Source organism: Pan troglodytes, chromosome X, assembly GCF_028858775.2.
Source record: "Pan troglodytes isolate AG18354 chromosome X, NHGRI_mPanTro3-v2.0_pri, whole genome shotgun sequence".
NCBI classification, from domain to species: Eukaryota; Metazoa; Chordata; class Mammalia; order Primates; family Hominidae; genus Pan; species Pan troglodytes.
In genome coordinates this window covers 117,649,943-117,671,215 of record NC_072421.2, presented here as the reverse complement: position 1 = coordinate 117,671,215, position 21,273 = coordinate 117,649,943, and the positions used below count along the sequence as shown (strand labels likewise).

At 41.0% G+C, this 21,273-nt stretch overlaps 2 protein-coding genes across 4 annotated transcripts in view; one reads left to right on the top strand and one right to left on the bottom strand.

Moving 5' to 3' along the window:
- Positions 1–1,234: 1,234 nt before the first annotated feature.
- Positions 1,235–9,376, bottom strand: RHOXF1 (Rhox homeobox family member 1). Its single transcript, XM_016943526.3, has 3 exons — positions 8,911–9,376; positions 6,288–6,333; positions 1,235–1,486 (listed from the first exon to the last, which is right to left on the bottom strand). Exons 1-3 carry the CDS (start codon positions 9,306–9,308, stop codon positions 1,376–1,378), a joined length of 555 nt encoding a protein of 184 aa, XP_016799015.1. The 5' UTR covers positions 9,309–9,376; the 3' UTR covers positions 1,235–1,375.
- A 4,371-nt stretch (positions 9,377–13,747) lies between these two features.
- Positions 13,748–21,273, top strand: part of LOC473763 (uncharacterized) — a 29,317-nt gene continuing 21,791 nt past the window's right edge. For 2 of the 3 annotated variants that reach the window (XM_063804309.1, XM_024353269.3), the window contains exons 1-2: positions 13,748–14,145; positions 14,317–14,604. In XM_063804309.1, coding sequence (XP_063660379.1) covers positions 13,839–14,145; positions 14,317–14,604 — 595 coding nt within the window. In that variant the 5' untranslated portion in view covers positions 13,748–13,838. Of the gene's footprint in view, positions 14,146–14,316; positions 14,605–20,454; positions 20,609–21,273 lie in introns of all 3 variants that reach the window. The other variant, XM_054676285.2, reaches the window with a different exon arrangement.

Genomic DNA, 21,273 nt, shown 5'->3' with positions numbered 1-21,273 from the left:
TCCTGTCATGACCTGAATAAGTTTTTCAGGTTAACTTTGGAATGCCCTTGGCTGAGAGGAGGGATCCATTCAGATAGTTGTGGGGCTTCGAATTTTATTTTTGGTTTACAATAGCATGAACAAAGCAGAGGTCTGACAGCTTCGTTCCAGTGAGTGGTTATTCTGGAACATTGCTCAGGGTACCATCTTCTTACTCTTCTTTGAGCAGCACTAAATGAAAAGGTCCCCTTTCACCTTGTAATCAGCAGGAAGTGGGATTCTCTCAAAGATGTTGAAGATGACAAAATAAACTTAAAGGATTGTTCATCTGCTTTTGAGCTAGGGAAGGTATAACAATATGCTTTCTGGGCTGGGGGGAGGGGAGAAAATGGAGAAGAGCCTCTTTTTGGGCTTAATGAAATTTTTGCTTGGGTTTCTTTTGAAGCAGCAGGATCTTTGGGGCAGAATAGCTCCTATTCCCCTGTGTCCCCCACAAAAAGGGAGGGCAGTGAACACAATTTGGAGCATAGTGGAGTGGATCAACGTTCAGCTGCCACCTTCCCATAAATCCTATGAGTAGCCACCTAGGAAGTTTCTCTTTAGAGTCCAGAATTTGGACTGAACTAGTCAGCATAACTGGAACTCAGCTTTATCTGGGAATACACTGTTGTCTCACCAGGAATCTGCTTCACCCCTTCTTGCACATATTTGTGGTCCCTAAAGGGGCAAGGTGGTGAGGATGGCATAATGGCAGGGGTAGGGAGGGGAAGCGGAGAAGGATGTATGGGTCAGTGCAAACTCACAATGACGCTTGGTAAACTTCTGTGATGTGAAGGGGCCTATTGTTGATGGCAAGTCAGGGATGTCATTTCATGAAAGATCTCCTTGTCATTTTGTTTAAATGGCTTTCTTTTTTTTTTTGATATGGAGTCTCACTCTGTTGCCCAGGCTGAAGTGCAGTGGTGCGATCTTGGCTCACTGCAACCTCTGCCTCCTGGGTTCAGGCCTCCCGCATAGCTGGGATTACTGGTGCCTGCCACCACATCCAGCTAATTTTTTTGTATTTTTGATAGAGACAGGGTTTCACCATCTTGGCTAGGCTGGTCTTGAACTCCTGACCTCCTGATCCACCTGCCTCGGCCTCCCAAAGTGTTAAGATTACAGGTGTGAGCCACTGCACCCGGCCTTAAATGGCTTTTTAAAAACAATTTGCACCTATACCCTACTAACCACAATTGGCACACAAAAACAAATATATTGAGAATTTGCCTCTTTATTGATAACATAAGTTCAGAGGAGATAAGGGTAGCCTGAGTGGCATGGGCAGCCCAGGTGTCAGTGGCACCAGAAAAACCCATCTCCAAACTAGCTCCTGAAGAAGGATGGCATTCTAGGGCTAGTCCACGACGATGTAGACACAGTCGTCTGGGTCAGCACGTAGTTCACTGGCGAGCATTAATTCCCTCTGATGTCGCCTACATCTAGCCCTTTTATTCTTAAACCAAACCTACAATCAGAGGGAAAAGGGGATTGGTTTAGTATATTGAACAGTTAATGTCGTAATAGAAAAACACAGGATGCAACTTTATATGCTATTGAGATTTTAAACTGCATCAGGAAAAGCTATTTCCTCATTGCTAAAATACCTTAGGAAAGTTAACAACATAGCCCGTGGCCCTTCAGCTCACCCTTAGTGAGGACCAGCTTTGTGCCAAGTCCTGGAATAAGCTTATTACTTTGTATCTCTCTTCTCCATTTTATTTATTTATTTATTTATTTATTTATTTATTTATTTATTTTTTGAGACAGGGTCTTGCTGTTTTGCCTGGGCTGGGATCCAGTGGTGCAATCATAGCTCACTGTGACATTGAACTTCTGGACTCAAGAGATCCTCCCACCTCACCCTCCCAAGTAGCTGGTACTAGAGGTACATGCCACTATGCCCGGCTGTTTTAATTTTTCTGTAGCGACAGGGTCTCGCTATGTTGCCCAGGCTGGTCTTGAGCTCCTGGCCTCAAGTGATCTTCCCATCTTGGTGTCCCAAAGTGTTGGGATTACAAGCGTGAGCCACTGTGCCCAGCCCCAATTTTAATATTCTTTAATGGTTACTTCCAGATATTGGATGCAGTTCTGGCTTATGAGTTGTTCCAGGTCCTTGCTGTTTGTTAATTCAATGCCTGGCAACAGGGTAACAAAAGGTGTGCATCTGACAAGTGACCATCAACTATCCAGCTGCCTCCTGCTCCCTCCTCACTAGGGAGAGTTTCATCTTGTTTGTGGGAGAAGTTCGGCATGGTAAAAAGTGGGCCTAATTTCAAATCATTTTCAGGGGATTGTTTAAAAAATCCATCTTTAGTATGTAGTAAATAATAGGAAAGAGCACACTGGAATTTTAGACAGGTTTCCTTCCAGGATGTCTAAGGGATCATTCGTCCTCTGGCAAGAGAGGCCTGGACACTGCCTTGATATTTTAGCCTGCAGCATTAAGGAAAGTTGAAACCAACTCGACCCAAATTAACTGAAACTCTCAAAAATCTTTGCTCACCCAATAGTTTAGGGGAAAGAGGCATACCATTGTCACCAATGCCAAATCTTCGTTCTCCAATCTGCTGCACTCTCCAAACCTTCCTGGGCTCAGGACAAGGTCAGCTCACTCTGTTTAACCTACAGCTCCAGGATCCTGGACTGGAGGTGCTGTAGCCCAGTAAGGCAGGGCCTAGGCCCTGCTACTCAACCAGGAGATCTGAATCCCACCCCCTATTCCTAAGGCAGAAAGGTGGAACCAGCATTTTAGGAAGATGGTTAACATCAATGTGGGGGAAGGGTCACAAATATGGCTCCTCTCTAAATATCTGCCAACAATTAAAAAGCAAACAGACAAAAAAATCCTGTCAGTTAGATGTCACTATCCTCTCAGCAACCTAGTTAACGGAGTTTATATTGTATTTATTACTTTCAAAAGTTCTCAAACTGCAAATTGTAAGCGGCACAAAGGGCCTTCTTTCTCTACCTGACACGTCTTTTTCACTTTCCCATTTAAGGATTTGCAGTATTTCTGCTGCATGAGGCCAGTCTCTAAAAGTCTAGAAGAGCTCATTTTGGGAGCTTTCAAGTGTACCACTGGTCAAATCTCTATAAACATAACCAAAGTGTACAGTGGGTTAACTGGTATGTTCTGATACTAGGTCTGCATTCCCAATACTGGTTTCATAAACCAGTTGCATTACATCTGCAAAAACTATGGGGAAACTATGTATTACTTTCTTGGGGGAAATTTATGCTGTATAGTTTGGAGATACATGAGAGCATTGTATCTCTTCCCTTATTTGTATCTTGTGGCTCATATTCTTTTCAGAGCACTAAGGAGAGAACATTATGTCGACCCAGGGAGGAGAAAAACAACTCACCAAGCCTTGTTTTTCTTTTCCTCTGAGTTTGCCTTACCAGCTGGAGAAAAGTGATCCCAACCTCTTTTCAACTTCTCCAACCCGAACCAGGTGTGATTGTGAGTCCACCCTTTGCCATTAGGATGCCAGCACTCAGTAACCCGCTTTGTTAGTTTGCTTTTTTGGACAACCCACTACCAGATCGGCAGTGCATTTCCCTCACTACACTCACACATGCACTCTGCATAAAAGCTAATAATAAGGTCATCCTGATTTTTGTTTTCTCTTTTTTGGGAAAACATCACTTTGATACTACGTATGGTTTTCTTTGGTCTTAAGTGGTCATCACTTGAATCCTATGACCTACAAATTAGTTAACACTGCTTAAAGGAATGAAAAGTATTTGAAATTAACATGGGTGTGAATCTACCCTAAAATGAGGGCCACCTCTCCAAACAAATTCCAGAAAACCCACCTCTTCAAAAAAGTACCACCAAAAAGAAATATAAATCCTTAGATGGATAGAAATTCCTCAAGAGAACAGTCACTTAAACATTTAGTAGTTTCATAATGTTGAATTTGTATAGTACATGCACAGTATGTGCAAAGCCTATTTTGACCATATTTCTCTCTAACCTTTTCACCCTTCTTGGTCAACTGAAATGAATTCAATATTACTCATTTTGTTTGCTTCATTCTTTAGACAATTTTCCAAAGCATACAAACCTTACAAACCTTCCTCAATTTCAAAATAATGTGACTATTTTAGCAATATTTTCAGGTTGACACATCAAAGTATTTTAGAAAATTAAAACTTAGGGCTGCCACTCTCTATACTGCTTTACCAATAACTTAAAAACAAACGAAGAAGGACCAGGGGCTTGGACATATAAGCTATCTTCCCATCAGTCTCAGCTTAACTAAGTATACATTATTTAGTCATGTAATGTGTTCTGTGGGTGAATTACTCCCTCATCCCAATATTTATAAATTCACTCATTTAGCTAAGTGTTTATGCCTGGCCTCAAATAATTTAGTACACTTGAACCCTCTTATAACCCTGCTCCTCCCTGCATTAACTTGAATACTTCTAAGGTAAGACTGAACCCCACCATGACTCTACACAGAAATTGTTCCTAAAAGATACCAGCGTTAGAAGGAGTTGAATTTTATTTATTGGATACATACATATATGTATATATGTATAATATACACACATATATGTATATATGTATAATATACACACATATATGTATATATGTATAATATACACACATATATGTATATATGTATAATATACACACATATATGTATATATGTATAATATACACACATATATGTATATATGTATAATATACACACATATATGTATATATGTATAATATACACACATATATATTATATATTATGTATAATATATAATATATATATTAAATATATTATGTATAATATATATAATATATAATATATATAATATATTATGTATAATATATAATATATATTATATATGTTATATATAATATATATAATATATGTTTTATATATAATATATATAATATATGTTATATATAATATATATGTTATATATTATATATTATATATTATATATATTATATATTATATATAATATATATTATATATAATATATATAATATATAATATATATAATGTGTCATACATATATGTATATATATTATACATATATGTGTATTATATATAATATACATATATGTATTATACATAATACACATATATGTATAATATATAATACACATATATGTATTATATATTATACATATATACATATATGTGTATATATTATACATATATGTATATATTATACATATATACATATGTGTATATATAATACATATATGTATATATTATACATATACATATGTGTATATATTATACATATATATGTGTATATATTATACATATATATGTGTATATATTATACATATATATGTGTATATATTATACATATATATGTGTATATATTATACATATATATGTGTATATATTATACATATATATGTGTATATATTATACATATATATGTGTATATATTATACATATATGTGTATATATTATACATATATATGTGTATATATTATACATATATATGTGTATATATTATACATATATGTGTATATATTATACATATATATGTGTATATATTATACATATATATGTGTATATATTATACATATATATGTGTATATATTATACATATATATGTGTATATATTATACATATATATGTGTATATATTATACATATATATGTGTATATATTATACATATATATGTGTATATATTATACATATATACATATATGTATGATATATTATACATATATACATATATGTATGTATCCAATAAATAAAATTCAACTCCTTCTAACGCTGGTATCTTTTAGGAACAATTTCTGTGTAGAGTCATGGTGGGGTTCAGTCTTACCTTAGAAGTATTCAAGTTAATGCAGGGAGGAGCAGGGTTATAAGAGGGTTCAAGTGTACTAAATTATTTGAGGCCAGGCATAAACACTTAGCTAAATGAGTGATACATATATATATTATGTATAATATATAATACATATATGTATAATATATGTGTTTCATATGTATGTATTTGTTTAATTTTGTATACAGATTAGGAGAAGCAGTTTTTGTTTTGTTTTTCCTTTAGGAAATCATATTCCCTAATTGGAATGGGAAAGAGAAAAGAACCATAAGCTAGAGCTTACTTCCTTTTCTACCGACAAGGAACCCAAACTTCAAAACTTATTTGTCAACATAAAAAAGACAATAATAAAAACAACAACTTTAGAACGTTCAGGACAAAGCCTTCAAAGCCTTCCATGCCCTGAAGCAGGTTTTAGAATGGCTGTCCTCTCAAATTGCTTTTTCAAGTGTACTGACCCGCACTTTGTCTTCAGTCACACCTAAGTTTTCGGCAAGTTCCATTCTGTGGAGAGAAGATCACACATGGTTAGTATTCAAAGTTGTGGACGAAATGAAATTTATAGTATGTACTATTTACTTCATGCTTGTTTTACAATTTATAATCTCCCCTCACACCTCCCCCAAGTATATACTTTTCTCTAATTCCCAGCTCCATGGTTGCTTTAGAAATGGTTTACCCTCATCACGAAATTTAAGGTGACGTTAACAACTCAGTAATCAAGAGAAATACCTTTTTTTTTAAAAATTGAGACAAGGTCTCACTCTGTCTCCTAGGCTGGAGTGCAGTGGCGTGATTTCAGCTCACTGCAACCTCCGCCTCCGGGGTTCAGACGATTCTCATGCCTCAGCCTCCCGAGTAGCTGCGATTACAGGCACATACCACCATGCCCAGTTGATTTTTGTATTTTTAGTAGAGATGGGGTTTTGCCATGTTGGCCAGGCTGGTCTCGAACTCCTGCCCGTCTCAGCCTCCCAAAGTGCTGGGATTTGGGGCATGAACCACCGCACCCGGCCAAGATGAATAATTTAATGCATTATTATTATTTTTATTATTATTATTTGAGACAGGGTCTCACTGTCGTCTATGTTGGAGTGCAGTGGCAGGATCACTGCTCACTGCAGCCTCCATGTCCTGGGCTCGAGCGATCCTCCTGCCTCAGCCTTCCAAGTGGCTGGGAATACAGGCACACACCACCACACCCATATGGCTAATTTTTTAAGTTTTATTTAGAGACGGGGTTTTGCCATGTTGCCCAGGCTGTTCTTGAACTCCTGGACTCAAGCAATCTTCCCACCTTGGCCTCCCAAAAGCGCTGGAATTACAGGCCTGAGCCACCGTGCCTGGCCCTAATGCACCATTTTAATAAATAACAATTAATGCAAAAATCTGTGATGAGGACCAGGCACTGTGGCTCAGGCCTGTAATCCCAGCAGTTTGGGAGGCCGAGGCAGGCAGATTGCTTGAGCCCAGGAGTTTGAGACTAGCCTGGGCAACATGGCGAAACCTTATCTCTACACACACAAAAAATACAAAAATTAGCCAGGTGTGGTGGCCTGTGCCTGCAGTCCCAGCTACTCAGGGGGCTGACACGGGAGGTTGGCTTGAACCCAGGAAGCAAATGTTGCAGAGAGCTGAAATCACACTGCTGCACTCCAACCTGGGCCACAGAGAGAGACTCTGTCTCAAGACAAAACAAAAAAACCAGAAAAACAAAAAACCAACCAACCAAACAAAAAAAAACTATGATGAACAAATTATCAAAATTTTAAATAAAGGAAGGATCTAGCACTGTAGTTGCATGACAGTACCTCATTCTCCTTACCCCAATTTCAATAAAATTTTATTTATAAAAACAGACCACAGCTGGGTGTGGTGGCTCACTCCTATAATCCCAGCAACTCAGGAGGCTGAGATGGGAGGATTGCTTGGGTGACAGATCCCCCACTCAACAAAAACAACAACAACAACAAAAACAGGCCATCATCACAGGTAATAAAAGAAAAAATACATAACTTGGACTATATCAAAATTTAAAACTTCTGTATATCAAAAGATGCAATGAACAGAGTAAAAAGACAACTCATAGAATGGAAGGAAATATTTGCAAATCACATCTGATAAGGGGTTAATATCCAGAGTATATAAAGAACTCCTACAACCCAATAACCAAAAAAAAAAAAAAAAGAAAAAGAAAAAGAAAAAAAGAAAGAAAGAAAAAGCCACTCAGATTTTAAAATGGGTAAAGGACTTAAAGAGATATTTCTCCAAAGAAGATATACAAACGGCCACTAAGCACATCAAAGGATGCACAACATCACTAATCATTAGGGAAAAGCAAATCGAAACTACAATGAAGTATCACCTCACACCCATTAGGATGGCTATGTAAAAAACCCCAGAAAATAACAAGTGTTGGTGAGGATGTGGAGAAACTGGAACCCCCATGTACTGTTGGTGTGTATGCACCTGTATCTATAAAATGGAATATTATTTAGCCTTAAAAAGGAAGGAAATTCTAATATATGCTGCGATATGGATGAACCTTGAAGACCTTATGCTAAGTGAAATAAGTCAGTGACAAAAATGCAAATACTGTATGATTCTACTTACATGAGATACCTAGAGTAGTCGAAATCATAGAGACATAAAATAGTAGAATGGTGGTTGCCAAGGGCTGGGGAAAGGGGGAAAAGGGGAGTTGCTTAACTGGTATAGAGACTTAGCTTGGCAAGATGAGAAGAATTCTAGAGATCTATTGCACAACAATGTGAACATACTTAACACAACTGAACTCTATACTTAAAAAGTGGTTTGGACGGTAAATTTCATATTTCCGTGTATTTTACCACATCTTTATAAAAGGGAGGCACGGACTAGTTTCCAGGTTTCATTCACATAAACATTGCAATAAAACATTTACCTTGATGCCCAGGAGGTAAATATCCCCCTCCACACCAGCACAAAGGCAGGCAAGGACCCCCAGTGGCTTTTTCCTCATGATTGGGTGGGGCAAGGGAGAGAAAAAGATGCCTCGAAACGAACTTGGAGATCTCGTGGCTCCTGGAGCAGGCCACTTACCTTGTGGGCACATCAGGGTATTGAGTGTGTCGGAAAACACTTTCCAGCTCCTCCACCTGCAACGGCGTGTACTTCGTGCGCCGAGTTCGTGGCTGCATGTTCTCGGGCTGCGGACCCTCCATGGCCGCCTGGGCCGGCTCCTCCGGCGAGGGCTGCGGCTGCTGCCTAGGCTCCTGGTTTCCACCGCCGCCCTCGGGGATCATGCCGCCATCGCGGTTCATGCCGTTCTCGTGGTTCACACCGCCCTCAGGGTTCATATTACCCATGAGGCCTGGAGCTCCTTGGCCAACATGGCCTTCTGCGCTTGATGCTGCCCCCAGCTGAGGTGTGGGGCTTATTTTTACCTGGTATACACTCAGGCAGTAGAACACGGTGTCATGGGCGAGCGAACGCGCCATGGCTGGAGCGCTGCACCCCTGCACAAACTCCGTGGCGTCTGCAGCTGGAGTGGGGGTTAGAGGGTGGAGCTAGTTCCTGTTCTCATGCTTGGTATTGGTTACAGTTGCAATGAGTGGGACTTGCTTATGTGCACAAGCAAGAGAGGGAATGGAGAGGAGTGGGGGGATGGGAAGTTGGGGGGTGCGGGTGGGGGTGGGGAGTGGGGGTGTTGCAGGTGGGAGTGGGGGGTTGTGAGTGTGGGGTGGGGTGCAGGTGGGGATGGGGGTGTGGGTGGAGGGTGGGGGGTGCACAGTGAGGGTGGGGGTTGCGGGTGAGGGTAGGGGTTGTGGGTTGGGGTGGGGGTTGCGGGTGGGGGTACATGGTGGGGTTGGGGGTAGCGGGTGGAGATGGGAGGTGTGGGTGGAGGGTGCGTGGTGGGGGTAGGGGTTGTGGGTGGGGGTGAGGGGTGTGGTATGGGTTGTGGGTGGGGGTGGCAGTTGAGGGTGGAGTGGGGTGGCCAAAACATAGGGGCAGTGTGGAGAAGAAAAGGGCCAATAGGAGGCATATATGTATGCAACATGGGGCCCCAGCTTGCAGCTTTGCTGACTACACCCTACTCGGGCCTAGTTATTACCCTGAGGAAAGCTGATTTGGGGGCTCAGAGGGGAGGTGAGATCTCACGGTGACCATAGGACGCCTTGAGTAAAAGTTTGGAGAATATCTCATGGCCTGACCCTCCATATTTGGCAGCATGCACAGGGCGCGGGCTATTAATTAAGCTGAAATGATTGACTGGGGGCTGCTTGTTCAGAGTTCCAGCAAAGGCACTGAAAGCTGAGCTGCCATGCTCTCTTCAGTGCTGGGATCGGGATCTTGGAGATGGGCATGCAGAGCATTCTGGGTGGTAAGATGTGCTCTGCAAGAAATCTAACGCACCCTTTGAGAAAGTCAACACAGAATAAACACGAGGCTGAATCTGTTAGCCTGAGACTGAATATCTTTGGCTATGCAAGAGAAACCTGTACTCATGGCAAAAAGGAGTGCTATAAGGACAAGCAAAAAATAAATAAATAAATAAATAAATAAAATCGGGGATGGTACAGGAAGAGCACCAGTAAGGGCATACCTGCCAAAAATCTCCAATCTTGGGATGGAGATTTGGGATCTATGGATATGCAGCTTACTGGATGTGGGGCCACTTCTGCTCCACAGAGCCTTGTAACTACACAGCCTTCCTACCACTGACCCCAATAAGCCCAATTACGAAGAAAAACCCTGAAGAGCCTGGTGCAGTGGCTCCTGCACTAGTCCCAGCTACTCAGGAGGCTGAGATGGGAGGATCACTTGAACCCAGGAGTTTGAGGCTGTGGTGAGCTAGAATCACATGGCAGCACTCCAGCCTGGGCAACAGACAGAGGCCCCTTTTCTTTAAAATAAATAATAAAATAAGAAATAAAATGAAAATGAAAGAAAGGAAAGCACTAAGAGAGTCTGTCATGAGGAAGGGCATGGAGATGTCTTCTGAGGGTGGACAACTCATGAATCCTTAATTTTTCCAGAGATTGTGTGTGTGCTCTTAAGTGATGTTATATACTTTATTTTGTTTTTTAAAAATATTTTTAAAAATTTTATTTTTAAATGTTCTTTTAAAAACTTTCTGTATCTATTTATATCTATTGGTTATTTGAGGTTTTTTTGGCAGCATATATAAATATGCAGACCCTTTGAGTCTGTAGCCTACCAAGAGAGATAGCTCTCGTCTTCATGGTGATTCTGAGCATGGAAAGGCCCTTGCACTTGGCAGCATGACAAGGACTAAGCCACTCGCTCCATTAATTGACTGCCATCCACTGGGCTAAGTGAGACCCTTGCGTTCTATCCCTAGTGAGAGAAGAGAGAGGAAGAAGAAGAAAAATAGAAAGATAATAAGAAAATAGAAAAAGAAATGAATAAATGTACATTGTGGGGAGCAGGAAAGGACTACCAGTAATGGGAGGCATCAGCTAGGAGCACAGATCCGAAGCATGACTCACTGTGTGTCCTGGGACACTGGATGAATCTATCTGGTTCTCAGCTTCCTCACCTATAAAATGGAGATAACAACAGTGTCTCGATCATAGGGTTTTCATGAGAGTTCAATGAGGCAAGGCATACATGTAATTGAACACAGCTCCGACTGCTCACCAGTTGCAAAGTCCAGTGAACAAGAACGACGTCTGGTAGAAAGAAAGTGGCTTTATTCCAGAGCTAGTTGAGGGGAAGTAGTACAGGCTGCCTTGAGGAAGCCACTAAAGCCTTTGGGGCAGAAGGCAGGAGCTTTGAAAGTGGGGCTTGGTGTGAATGGCATGCAGGGGAGAGGGCGATGAAGTACAGAGTCTATGTGACTTGCTTCGGATGTCTTATCTATCAGGTGGTCTGGCTGGCACCGTCACGGGCAGATCTAGGTTGTAAGTTGAGGCAATCTCAATTTGCCTTCTGGTAGGAGAGAGTTCTGGAGGTTCCTGGTTTGCTTTAAGGTTCGGTCTCTGTAACTTCTAAGTAAACATGTAGTTAGATAAGCTTGCTGTGTAGGGAGTGTCTGGTGGAGAGAAGGTAAAGTTTATAATTGCATTCCCAAAGAGCTAAGTAGGAGGTGTGAGGAAAGGAAAAAGGAAAAAATAATTCATTTGATTCTTTAAAAAAGAGGTACTTGGTTATATATAGACTGTTTTATTCTTTTTCTTCAACTCCAAATAGTCAATTTATCAGCAAATCCTGTTGACTCCGCCTCAGAAACACATTCCCAAACCTTTAATTTTTTTTCTCTGACATGCTTAAGATAATCACTATCATCTTAAACCTGGGATATTGCGTTAGTGTCCTGTCTCCCTGCTTTCACCTTTTTTCTCCTATAAACATTCTCCACCCAGCAGCCAGAGTGATCTGATGATGAAAATGTGAATTACACCATGGTGCCCCTGCTTATCACCTTCATACTGCTTGTTCTTGGGTTGGGTCCAGAGTAGGTACTTAATACATGGTAATGCTTATTACATTATTATTTGCTCTGGTATCTAGGAATAAGATATATTAGGCCAAGGAAGAAAATCTATCTGCTGAGTGAAAGACACACTCTCCTAGCACATTTCCTGGCCCAGGGCTCATACATGCAGCAACCAACATAGGCTTATTGATGGAAGCACATATAGGTACATAGAAACATGGTACATGTATTGTTTTCACAAGAAGATGCTCTATCTTTATTACATGCTGCCAGAGGAGAACAATCACTCTCTCTCTTTCCCTTGTGAATAAAAAAATATGAAAGTGAGTCAAGTAGGAAATGTGAGGCTGCATGGTCATTTGTGAAATTGTATAATTAAGCACCTCAATTAATCCTCAAAACACCTCTATGAATTAGGTATGATTGTTATCTCCATTTAAAAAATTATTAAACCAAGGCAAAATGAGCATAAACTGCTCACCAGATTAGCCAGCTAGCAAGTAGTGAGTGAAGCCATGATTCAGATACCTAGTCTGGTTCTAGGGTCACTGCTCACATAAATCTGTTACATCAGGCCGTGATTTGTGGCTATTTTTGCTTAGGATGAGGGTTCCATTAGGTACTTAAGGTTTTCAAGAGTGAATCAAAAATTAAAAATTAAATTATATTTAAAGTAAAACATTTAAGTAAGTACTAGCTTTTCTGGTGCCCACATAGGGCAACAACACTCACCTAAGATGCCTATGAGTGACTGAAGGTGAGAAAACACCGGGGTACACTGTGGAAATCTGAGATGTGGAAGAAATCAAGCTGTCACAGACGTCCCAGCTAGTCTACTGCACTCCATGATTAAAACTCTTACATGTCTCTCATGCAGCATTTGATCCAAGGCTGAAAATTGATCATGAACTGATTAGTTAAGAGAAGGAGAGGGGGCCAGACTCCAACAAAAGTCAGATTTTGGTTGAAGTCAGAGAGAGGTTGTGAGATTGCCATCCCTTGACATCTTTTTAAAAAATGAATTGTTTAATCACCTTTTTTTTTAAGCTGATTTCTTAGCCATCTTGCAGAAATATGAGGCAGGGGCACTTATCCATTAGGTGCAGTAGGTAAGGTACCTAAGCCCAATGACACCCTTAGCAGCCCATGAAAATGGTTTAGTTTCTTTCATAAAATGGTGCTGAAGATAATGATAGTTGCAAAGGAAAAAATACGGTAGACCAATATCATAGTATGATACCAAGCATAGGGCCTATTATTGGAAGCTATTTCCAGTGCTCAGGATATTAACATCTCCTGGAGTGTCTGCAAAACACATCTTGAAGGGAGAACCATAGTCCTCAATTTGGCCTGCCTCTTTTATTTGACAATAAAGTTTTATTTATTTCTGAGCATAAGATTGGGATTTTATTTCTAGAAAAAGGGAGAAAAGGTGGAAGGAGGAGGAGGCAGGGAAAAGGTGGAAACTTGCCCAGGCCCATAGCAGGAGCCCAACACAGGGAACACTTAAGCTTGTGTAGAGTACTTGTAACCAGAAGCCCGGAGGTGGAGCACAGCAGAGGATGCAATGTGCCACTGTCGCGGCCAGAGCCCATGCAGTGTAAACATTAACATTCTTGGATGCACTAAGCACTGGGCTGCGGTCTACACTTGCATTCTGAGGTGGTGGAGTCATGGCCAAAATTTTGGAGTACTTGGACTTTTCTCAAGAAGCGTTGCACTTCTTGTCCGGACCGGGGATTACCGCAGATCGCAGCCCAGAGTCTGCGGAGGCGCACCGTTTCATCAACAGCAGGGACTGAAACCAGCCCAGGAGAAGGCAAGATGGCACCGTTATCGCACCCTGGGAATCGAGGACCGGGAAGAACTTATTGGTCAGTGCCTGGATGGTGACAGGTGCTCCAGTGAACTCAGGCAAACTACCTTTTCCTGCGACAGCCGATTATCTTTGTGCAGCTTTCAGTTTGCGGCCCCTAACCTCCTCCAGCCCATAAACTCAGGCCTCCAGTGTTCTGATCTTTCTCTTTGCCTTTCCGCCTTTCCAGATGCGATTCCTCCCGTGATCTCAGTGATTGTATCAGGCGAAAACGAGGAGGGCAAAATACCGTCCAAATGTAAACAAGGAGCAGCCGCACCAGCAGCACCAGCAGAATGCCGCGGTAGTGCGGCAGGCCCTGGCCCCATGGACAAAGAGAAACTCGTCAGTGGCAGTGGCCACGAACTCAGAAAGCCTGAGGACAGTCAGCAGCTCCTCTGGCTCTTCACTTTCACACTGGTGCAACTACAGGAGCTGAAGAACATTTTTCAACTCGTTCCATACCCGGACGTGTTAGGTAAGTGGCATGCTCAGGCGGCACCGACTTTTCACGGAGCAGGGGCTGGGCTCAGGGCTTATTCTCTTTCCCCAGGCCCCTTCCAAACCTTTCTGAGCCAAAAGCTACCTAGGGGTTTCAAGGCTGCTGGGGCCTGTTTGCCCTTGGGCTTCAGGGTGGAGGCAATGCCTCCTGGACACCAAGGTAAATATTTTCAAGCAACATTTAAATGAATCAAGTGGGGAAACTTTGGCCTGATAACTAGGTTTGTATAAATAGAATTTGATTGGAACAAGAACCATGATCAGGGTGAGGAGAGTAAGGCATGGTCGTGCAAGTGGATGAGCAAATTCTGGTTTTATGTAAATATTTGATAATTTGCTCATAATATTTTTGATTTTTCAGAGTAGTGCAAAAAGTGTTATTTTTCTGGAATCCTGAGTTTTTTTGTGCCCCCTTACATTCACTATGGGGGAAAATCATTCCTAAAGAAAGCCTCAATCTGGATATTACAAAATAGTGTACTCGGGGAGAGGTGTTGGGAGATAAGTATTTAAAAGCAAGCTTGAAATGAACAACATAAATTTTGTTTCATCCACAACTCTAAATACTGAATCTTTGTGGTTTTCTCTCACCAGAAAGGGACTTGTAAGATGCATGAGCATGACTGAAACCAGTGTGCAGGTCACTATACCTGAAAAAACTTATTTGGCAGGGCAGCCATTCTACAACCTGCTTCAAGAGGTAGATACCATTGCCCTAGATATTCTGAAGTTGGTGTGTTTTTGTTGCCTTTTCCAGGTTTGGGAAATAAGTTCAAACTGTGAGTTTTTGCGAATAGAAAATGGGATAAGAAAACCTCAGCTTAGGGAAATTTCCCATTATCAGAGCATACACGATTTCAAAAAAGGCCAAAGAAAGTAGAACCAAACTACTTTTCTAGTTCCTATATATTAATACAATTAAATGTGTATGTGAATAATATCAGTATGAAGTATCTAAATATGTTATATTGTATATAAATATAAATAAATAATATGCAGTATATGTGTTTGTATGTATGTGTGTATATATATACACACAAATACATATGTGTATATATATTAGGGAGGACATCTATGTGAAGATTATCGATAAGATGGGAATAAAAGCATTGTCTATGCCATAGAATTGAGAAGAGGAATAAATGACAATATATGTAAGTACCTAGCACAATACCTAGTCACAGAGTAAGACCTCAGAAATATTTGTTACTATTACTCTGTAATATATCCTCTCACCACAGTATAACCCATGGCATATGTGACATAACAGAAGAAGCCTGGTTAGGAGTCACACATTTGGTTCTTTTGGAGATACACACTGAAATATTTACTGATGAAATGATGTGACGTCTAGATGTGCATCACAAAAATCCAGGGGGAGATCCAAGTGTGTTTGAGAATTGGTTAGGGTATTCATGAAACAAGGTTGTCTATGATAATTGTTGAAACTGGGTAATGGGTACAAATAGGGTTCATCTTTACCATTCTCTCTGCTTTTGTATATGTCTGACAGTTTGCATAATAGAAAAATTGTAATAATCAGAGTTGTAAATTCAAATGTTGACAAGGCCAGACAGGTAATAAAAGAGAGAAGCAAGCAGGGTAGGGACTGTGGCAAACTGGGAAAGAATATGTCTCTTCCAAAGGGGCAGCCAGTATTCAGCTCCAGCTTAGTGTTGCTGGCTGGCAATGTTGGGCCAGGACTGCCAGATTTTTCAGTTTTTCAAGATTGGCCACAAATTATAATGTTGATATGAAACCTTCAGTTCTTCAAATGTTGGTAACTAACTGAAATATGTTTTATTGAAAAGTATGCTGGCCATCTAAATCAGGTCTGCAGAACAGACTCAGGCTGGAGCTGCTAGTTTGTAAACTCTGCCTAAGAAGCCAATTTTAAGCAAATTTCATTCTCTGGAGCAGTAGAATATAATTGACAGCGTTTCTAAAGCCAACAATCCAAGAATGCCATTGTGCTGTCCTGCTGTTCCTTATTATAAGTCCCGTGCCCATATATGCTTTGCTCTCTGCCTTCCATCCCTACCTGAAGTTTCTCTAACTTTATCTTTCATTCTCTTTACTTGGTTCTGATCTTAAGGTTCAGAGCACTGATGACCAAGACTTCACAAGTGTCCAAGAGAGGAGACCTCACAGTAATGAATTAGGCACCAGCTCACCTGATCTTTCTCTCTGGTACATTTTGCAGCTGTTCTTAAGAATATGCAGGTCCTTTGGACAGTTTTCAGAAATATTATGCCTCAAGGGGCAAGGCACCAGGCTGGAAGGGCAGGGCACCCTTGAGAAGAAAAAGGGAATTTTATAAAACTAGTATCAATTTGTGATCAAGTAGAACTTCCTGAAGTTCAGCAGTTCTTTCAATCTCCCTTTTTTTCTTTTTCTTCTCTTATATTGAAGTAAAATTTAAAATTTAATACTTTTTATTTTTTAAAAGCATGTATGGCATCATTTCAGTCTTATTAAATTCTCTCTGCATCCATTCACCCATCCTTCTTTTTGTGTGTGTGTGTAGTGGTCTCTGTGAGAGGGTTCATTAATGTCAATCCTGATCATTTCTTCCTCAAGAGATGTCAGTAGATTTGTTTTTTTTTGCTTTGGACTTTTATGAATTGATTGAATTTTTATGCCAATTATTTTTAAAGTATTACATAGAAGAACAAATGGACAGAAAAATTTAAATGCAATCAAATCTTGTTGATTTTGAAGTATAGGAAATAATCTTTTTTTATTATACTTTAAGTTTTAGGGTACATGTGCACAATGTGCAGGTTTGTTACATATGTATACGTGTGCCATGTTGGTGTGCTGCACCCACTAACTCGTCATTTAACTTAGGTATACCTCCTAATGCTATCCCTCCCCCCTCCCCCCACCCCACAACAGGCCCCGGTGTGTGATGTTCCCCTTCTGCATTGTCAGGTAAACTGCAGGACACTCACTTGTATTTGAATTTCAAATAAGCAACAAATATTTTTGTATAAAGTATGTCCCAAATATTGCATGAGACACAGTTATCTAAAAATATTTGTTGTTTATCAGTAGTTTGACTCAGCACTCCGTATTTTTATTGCAACTCTCATATAAACATGTCATTTTCATAGGAAATGCTTTAAATACTTTGTCCTTTTTTTCTCATCCATTCATCCCATTTATATTTTTCTTTTAATTTAGGAGAGATTAAGGAAAACATTAGGTACTTTGATTTGAGCCATCCCTATAATTATACACATGCATATGTTATATACACTCATATATATATTATCTATATACAGATATATGTGACAGTGTGCTCTATATAATACCTGATGTAAACACACACGAAACACAAACTGAACTGACTGTATTGTTGAAACAGCTGCTCAGTGAAATACGTCTTGTGACCTGTGGTCCTTCTGAAACCGACTCAACAGTTCTATAGACCAGTGGTCCCCAGCCTTATCAGCACCAGGGACTGGTTTCGTGGAAGACAATTTTTCCATGGACTTGGCGGGCAGGGCAATGGTTTTGGGATGAAACTGTTCCACCTCAGATCGTCAGGCATTAGTTAGATTCTCATAAGGAGCACGCAACCTAGATCCCTCGCATGTGCAGTTTACAGTAGGGTTCGCGCTCCTATGGCAATAAAACGCCACCGCTGATCCAACAGGAGGCAGAGCTCAGGCGGTAGTGCTTGTTCACCTACCACTCACCTCCTGCTGTGCAGCCCATTTACTAACAGGCAACAGACCAGTACTGCTCTGTGGCCCAGGGGTTGGGGACCCCTGCCATGGACTGTTCATTTTGATAAAAATAGAAATGGACCCTTCTGGTGTTAAAGTTTGAACCTTGCATTTGTTTTATCTGAGTTCCTTCCTCAGGAAGCAACCTTCAGGCCTCTCAAAAAAAAAAGGGATCAAAGAACTGAAACTCACCAGATCACCACATCCAGACAGTGAGATGCTAGACCCCTCTTTCATCTTGATTGCTTCCTTGCCCCTCCCTAGTTCCTGTTGTTTTATACATTGTTAAATTTCTTCCCTGCTATATAAACCCCTAGTTTTAGTGGGTTCGGGGGATGGATTTGAGACTGAGCTTCCATCTCAGCTGCAGCATCCGATTATAGCCTTTTTCCTTGGCAATACTCACTGTCTCTGTGATTGGCTTTCTGTGCAGTGAGCAGCAGGACTTAGACGGTAGCCTTGGTGTTTTGGTAACACTTCCTTCAGTCATTTCGGAATGAGGCAGAGAAAGGACAAGGTCTCCTGTTTAGCTTAGACTTGAATGTCATGTGGAACTGGAAGGAGACAGGGACCCAGTTGCCCTACTGGCTTTTTTCTTTATCCCCTTATCCCACAGCAGCAGTGAGGTATCTGGGAGTCCTTGGGCTCTGGAGGAAATGTCAAAGTTGTTGGAAAAGCCCCAAGCCCAGCAAATCTGCCCACTCCCTGCAGGACTGCTGCTTTCACTTTCACTCTTGCCCATGGCCTAGGGACTGGAATGGCCTCAGCCATCAGCTGGGTGGCCTCTGCCAAGGCTCTTGAAACCAGTCCTACTGCTCACACTAGTGGTCGTGCTTTCTAGGGTGGCCCTCTGCCCCACATGGCATCCCCTTAGCTTCTGTCTTCTGGTCCGCCAATTATGGCAGCTACCCACACCCCTATGGGTATGACAAGCTGTGGCCTAGCCTCCTCAATAAGGAGAGGGAGGAGAGCCTGTGGCAGAAGTGAGTGAGCTCACCTGCCTGCAGAGTCCCTGACATCTTACTTCTGTCTATTCACATTTCCTCTCTGCCTGCCTTGTGTTTTCACCCTTTCAATCCATCCAGCTGATGGATCCCTTATGCATCCTACCTACTCCCTTACATTCTTACTCTTCATCACGTCCCTTCATAAGTTGCCCTGGTCTCCTTCTTCTCCCTTTCACCTTCTGCTGGAGCACACATGGCCAAACACCTCATACTCACTGGAATTTCCTTGTCTTGTGTTATCATTAAAGAAAATTATATATAATATATATGTTATATATTATATATGTTAATATATTAATATATATGTTATATATTATATATGTTAATATATTAATATATATTGTATATAATATATATTATGTAATAAAAATTGTATTTTTTAGTGATGAAGTCTCGCTACCTTGCCCAAGCTGGTCTGGAACTCCTGGCCTCAAGCGATCTTCTCACCTCAGCCTCCCAAGTAACTGGGATTAGAGAGCATGTTTTTATTCCCCACTACACTGAGCTCCTGGAAGGAAGGACCTCTGTTTTATTCATCCCAGAATTCTAGTGCTGACAAAGATTCTCTTATTGACCGAATTTTACTCAGGTTCCCTTGAGCTCTTTTTCAACTAGGCCTGGATTTTTGGATTTCTGAGTTTGTCTCTGCATTGTCCGATTTCAGCAAGGAAATTGCTAAGTCCTGCTAAGTCCTGCTAAGTCTATTTAGTCATCCCCCATATCCAAGCACTCTCAATATCTAATCTGGTTCCTCATCCTCCACCATCTCCCAGGTGATGTTTGATCGCCCTGGTGCCTTCAGCAAAAATAATGTTAGGTCGGTTTGGCCCAAATCTTCCATTATGCCTGATGTTTCCTCTTAGTTAATTTCCATCCATTGACTCCCACCTTGTTCCTTGGCTCTAAATTCCCACTTGCCCACATTGTATTTTAGCTGATCTCAATCTATCTCCCCCATTGCAAGATGCCATTGCAGTGATTCCTATACTTATCTTGATATTTCCCCCTTGAACACAGTCTTTCTCACCATCTTTAACAAGTGTCATTTAAAAAAATTGAACAGTAATGATGCTGTGACTTTTATAGGATCAGATTCATCATTGGACTCCTGGACCTATCACTGCGGACCTCAAATGTGCACCTTTTAAGCCCTTTCCTTCACTCCTGACTGATTGATTTGGGATCCACTGCTAAGTCAGACTTTTGAACCATTGTTCCAGGCAAACTTCTGTTAAAGCTGGTAAGGATTGATTTGATTCTTAAGATTCTGAGTATACTCTCTGAAGCAGGTTAGAGTTCCAGGCTTGTTTTGAAAGGTATCTCCTAGGCTGGATGGTTTCCTTCCTGGATCTCTGTCTTGAGTGGGGATTATTCTCTGGCTCCCTGGGCTGAAAGCTTTTCTTTCTGGCTTTCTATTTTGAGTGGGAATTATTCATTGATTCTTTGGGCTGGAAAATTTTTTTTTTGAGACAGGGTCTTCCTTTGTTGCCCAGGCTGGAGCGCAGTGGTGTGATCATGGCTCACTGCAGCCTCAACCTCCCAGGCTCAAGCAATCCTCCCGCCTCAGCACCCCTGAGTAGCTGGGAGTACAGGCACACGCCACTGTGCCCGGCTAATTTTAATTTTAATTTTTTTTTTTTTTGTAGAGACAGAGTCTCACTATGTTGCCCAGGCTGGAAATTTTTTTCCTTGTTACTTTGTGAGGCCTCTCTGTTCTATTTGATCCTGTTTTTCCCACAGGAACTTCTGAGTCAACTGAAACACCATTCTTGAATTCCTACTGACTATATGCTCCACCTACACTGTCCAACTCCTTCTTGTTGACATGGTTTTGCTGAGGATAATTTGGAACTTCACTGGTCTTTTTGGGAAACTTATCATCTCCCCAAACTGGTGTCTCTAAGA

Excerpts from the sequence above, each read along its gene's own strand:
- RHOXF1 (XM_016943526.3), bottom strand. The coding sequence starts at position 9,308 with ATGGCGCGTTCGCTCGCCCATGACACCGTGTTCTACTGCCTGAGTGTA. Across the intron at positions 6,334-8,910 it reads TACCCTGATGTGCCCACAAG|AATGGAACTTGCCGAAAACT; the intron begins GTAAGTGGCCTG and ends TTCTCTCCACAG. Across the intron at positions 1,487-6,287 it reads TGACTGAAGACAAAGTGCGG|GTTTGGTTTAAGAATAAAAG; the intron begins GTCAGTACACTT and ends CTCTGATTGTAG.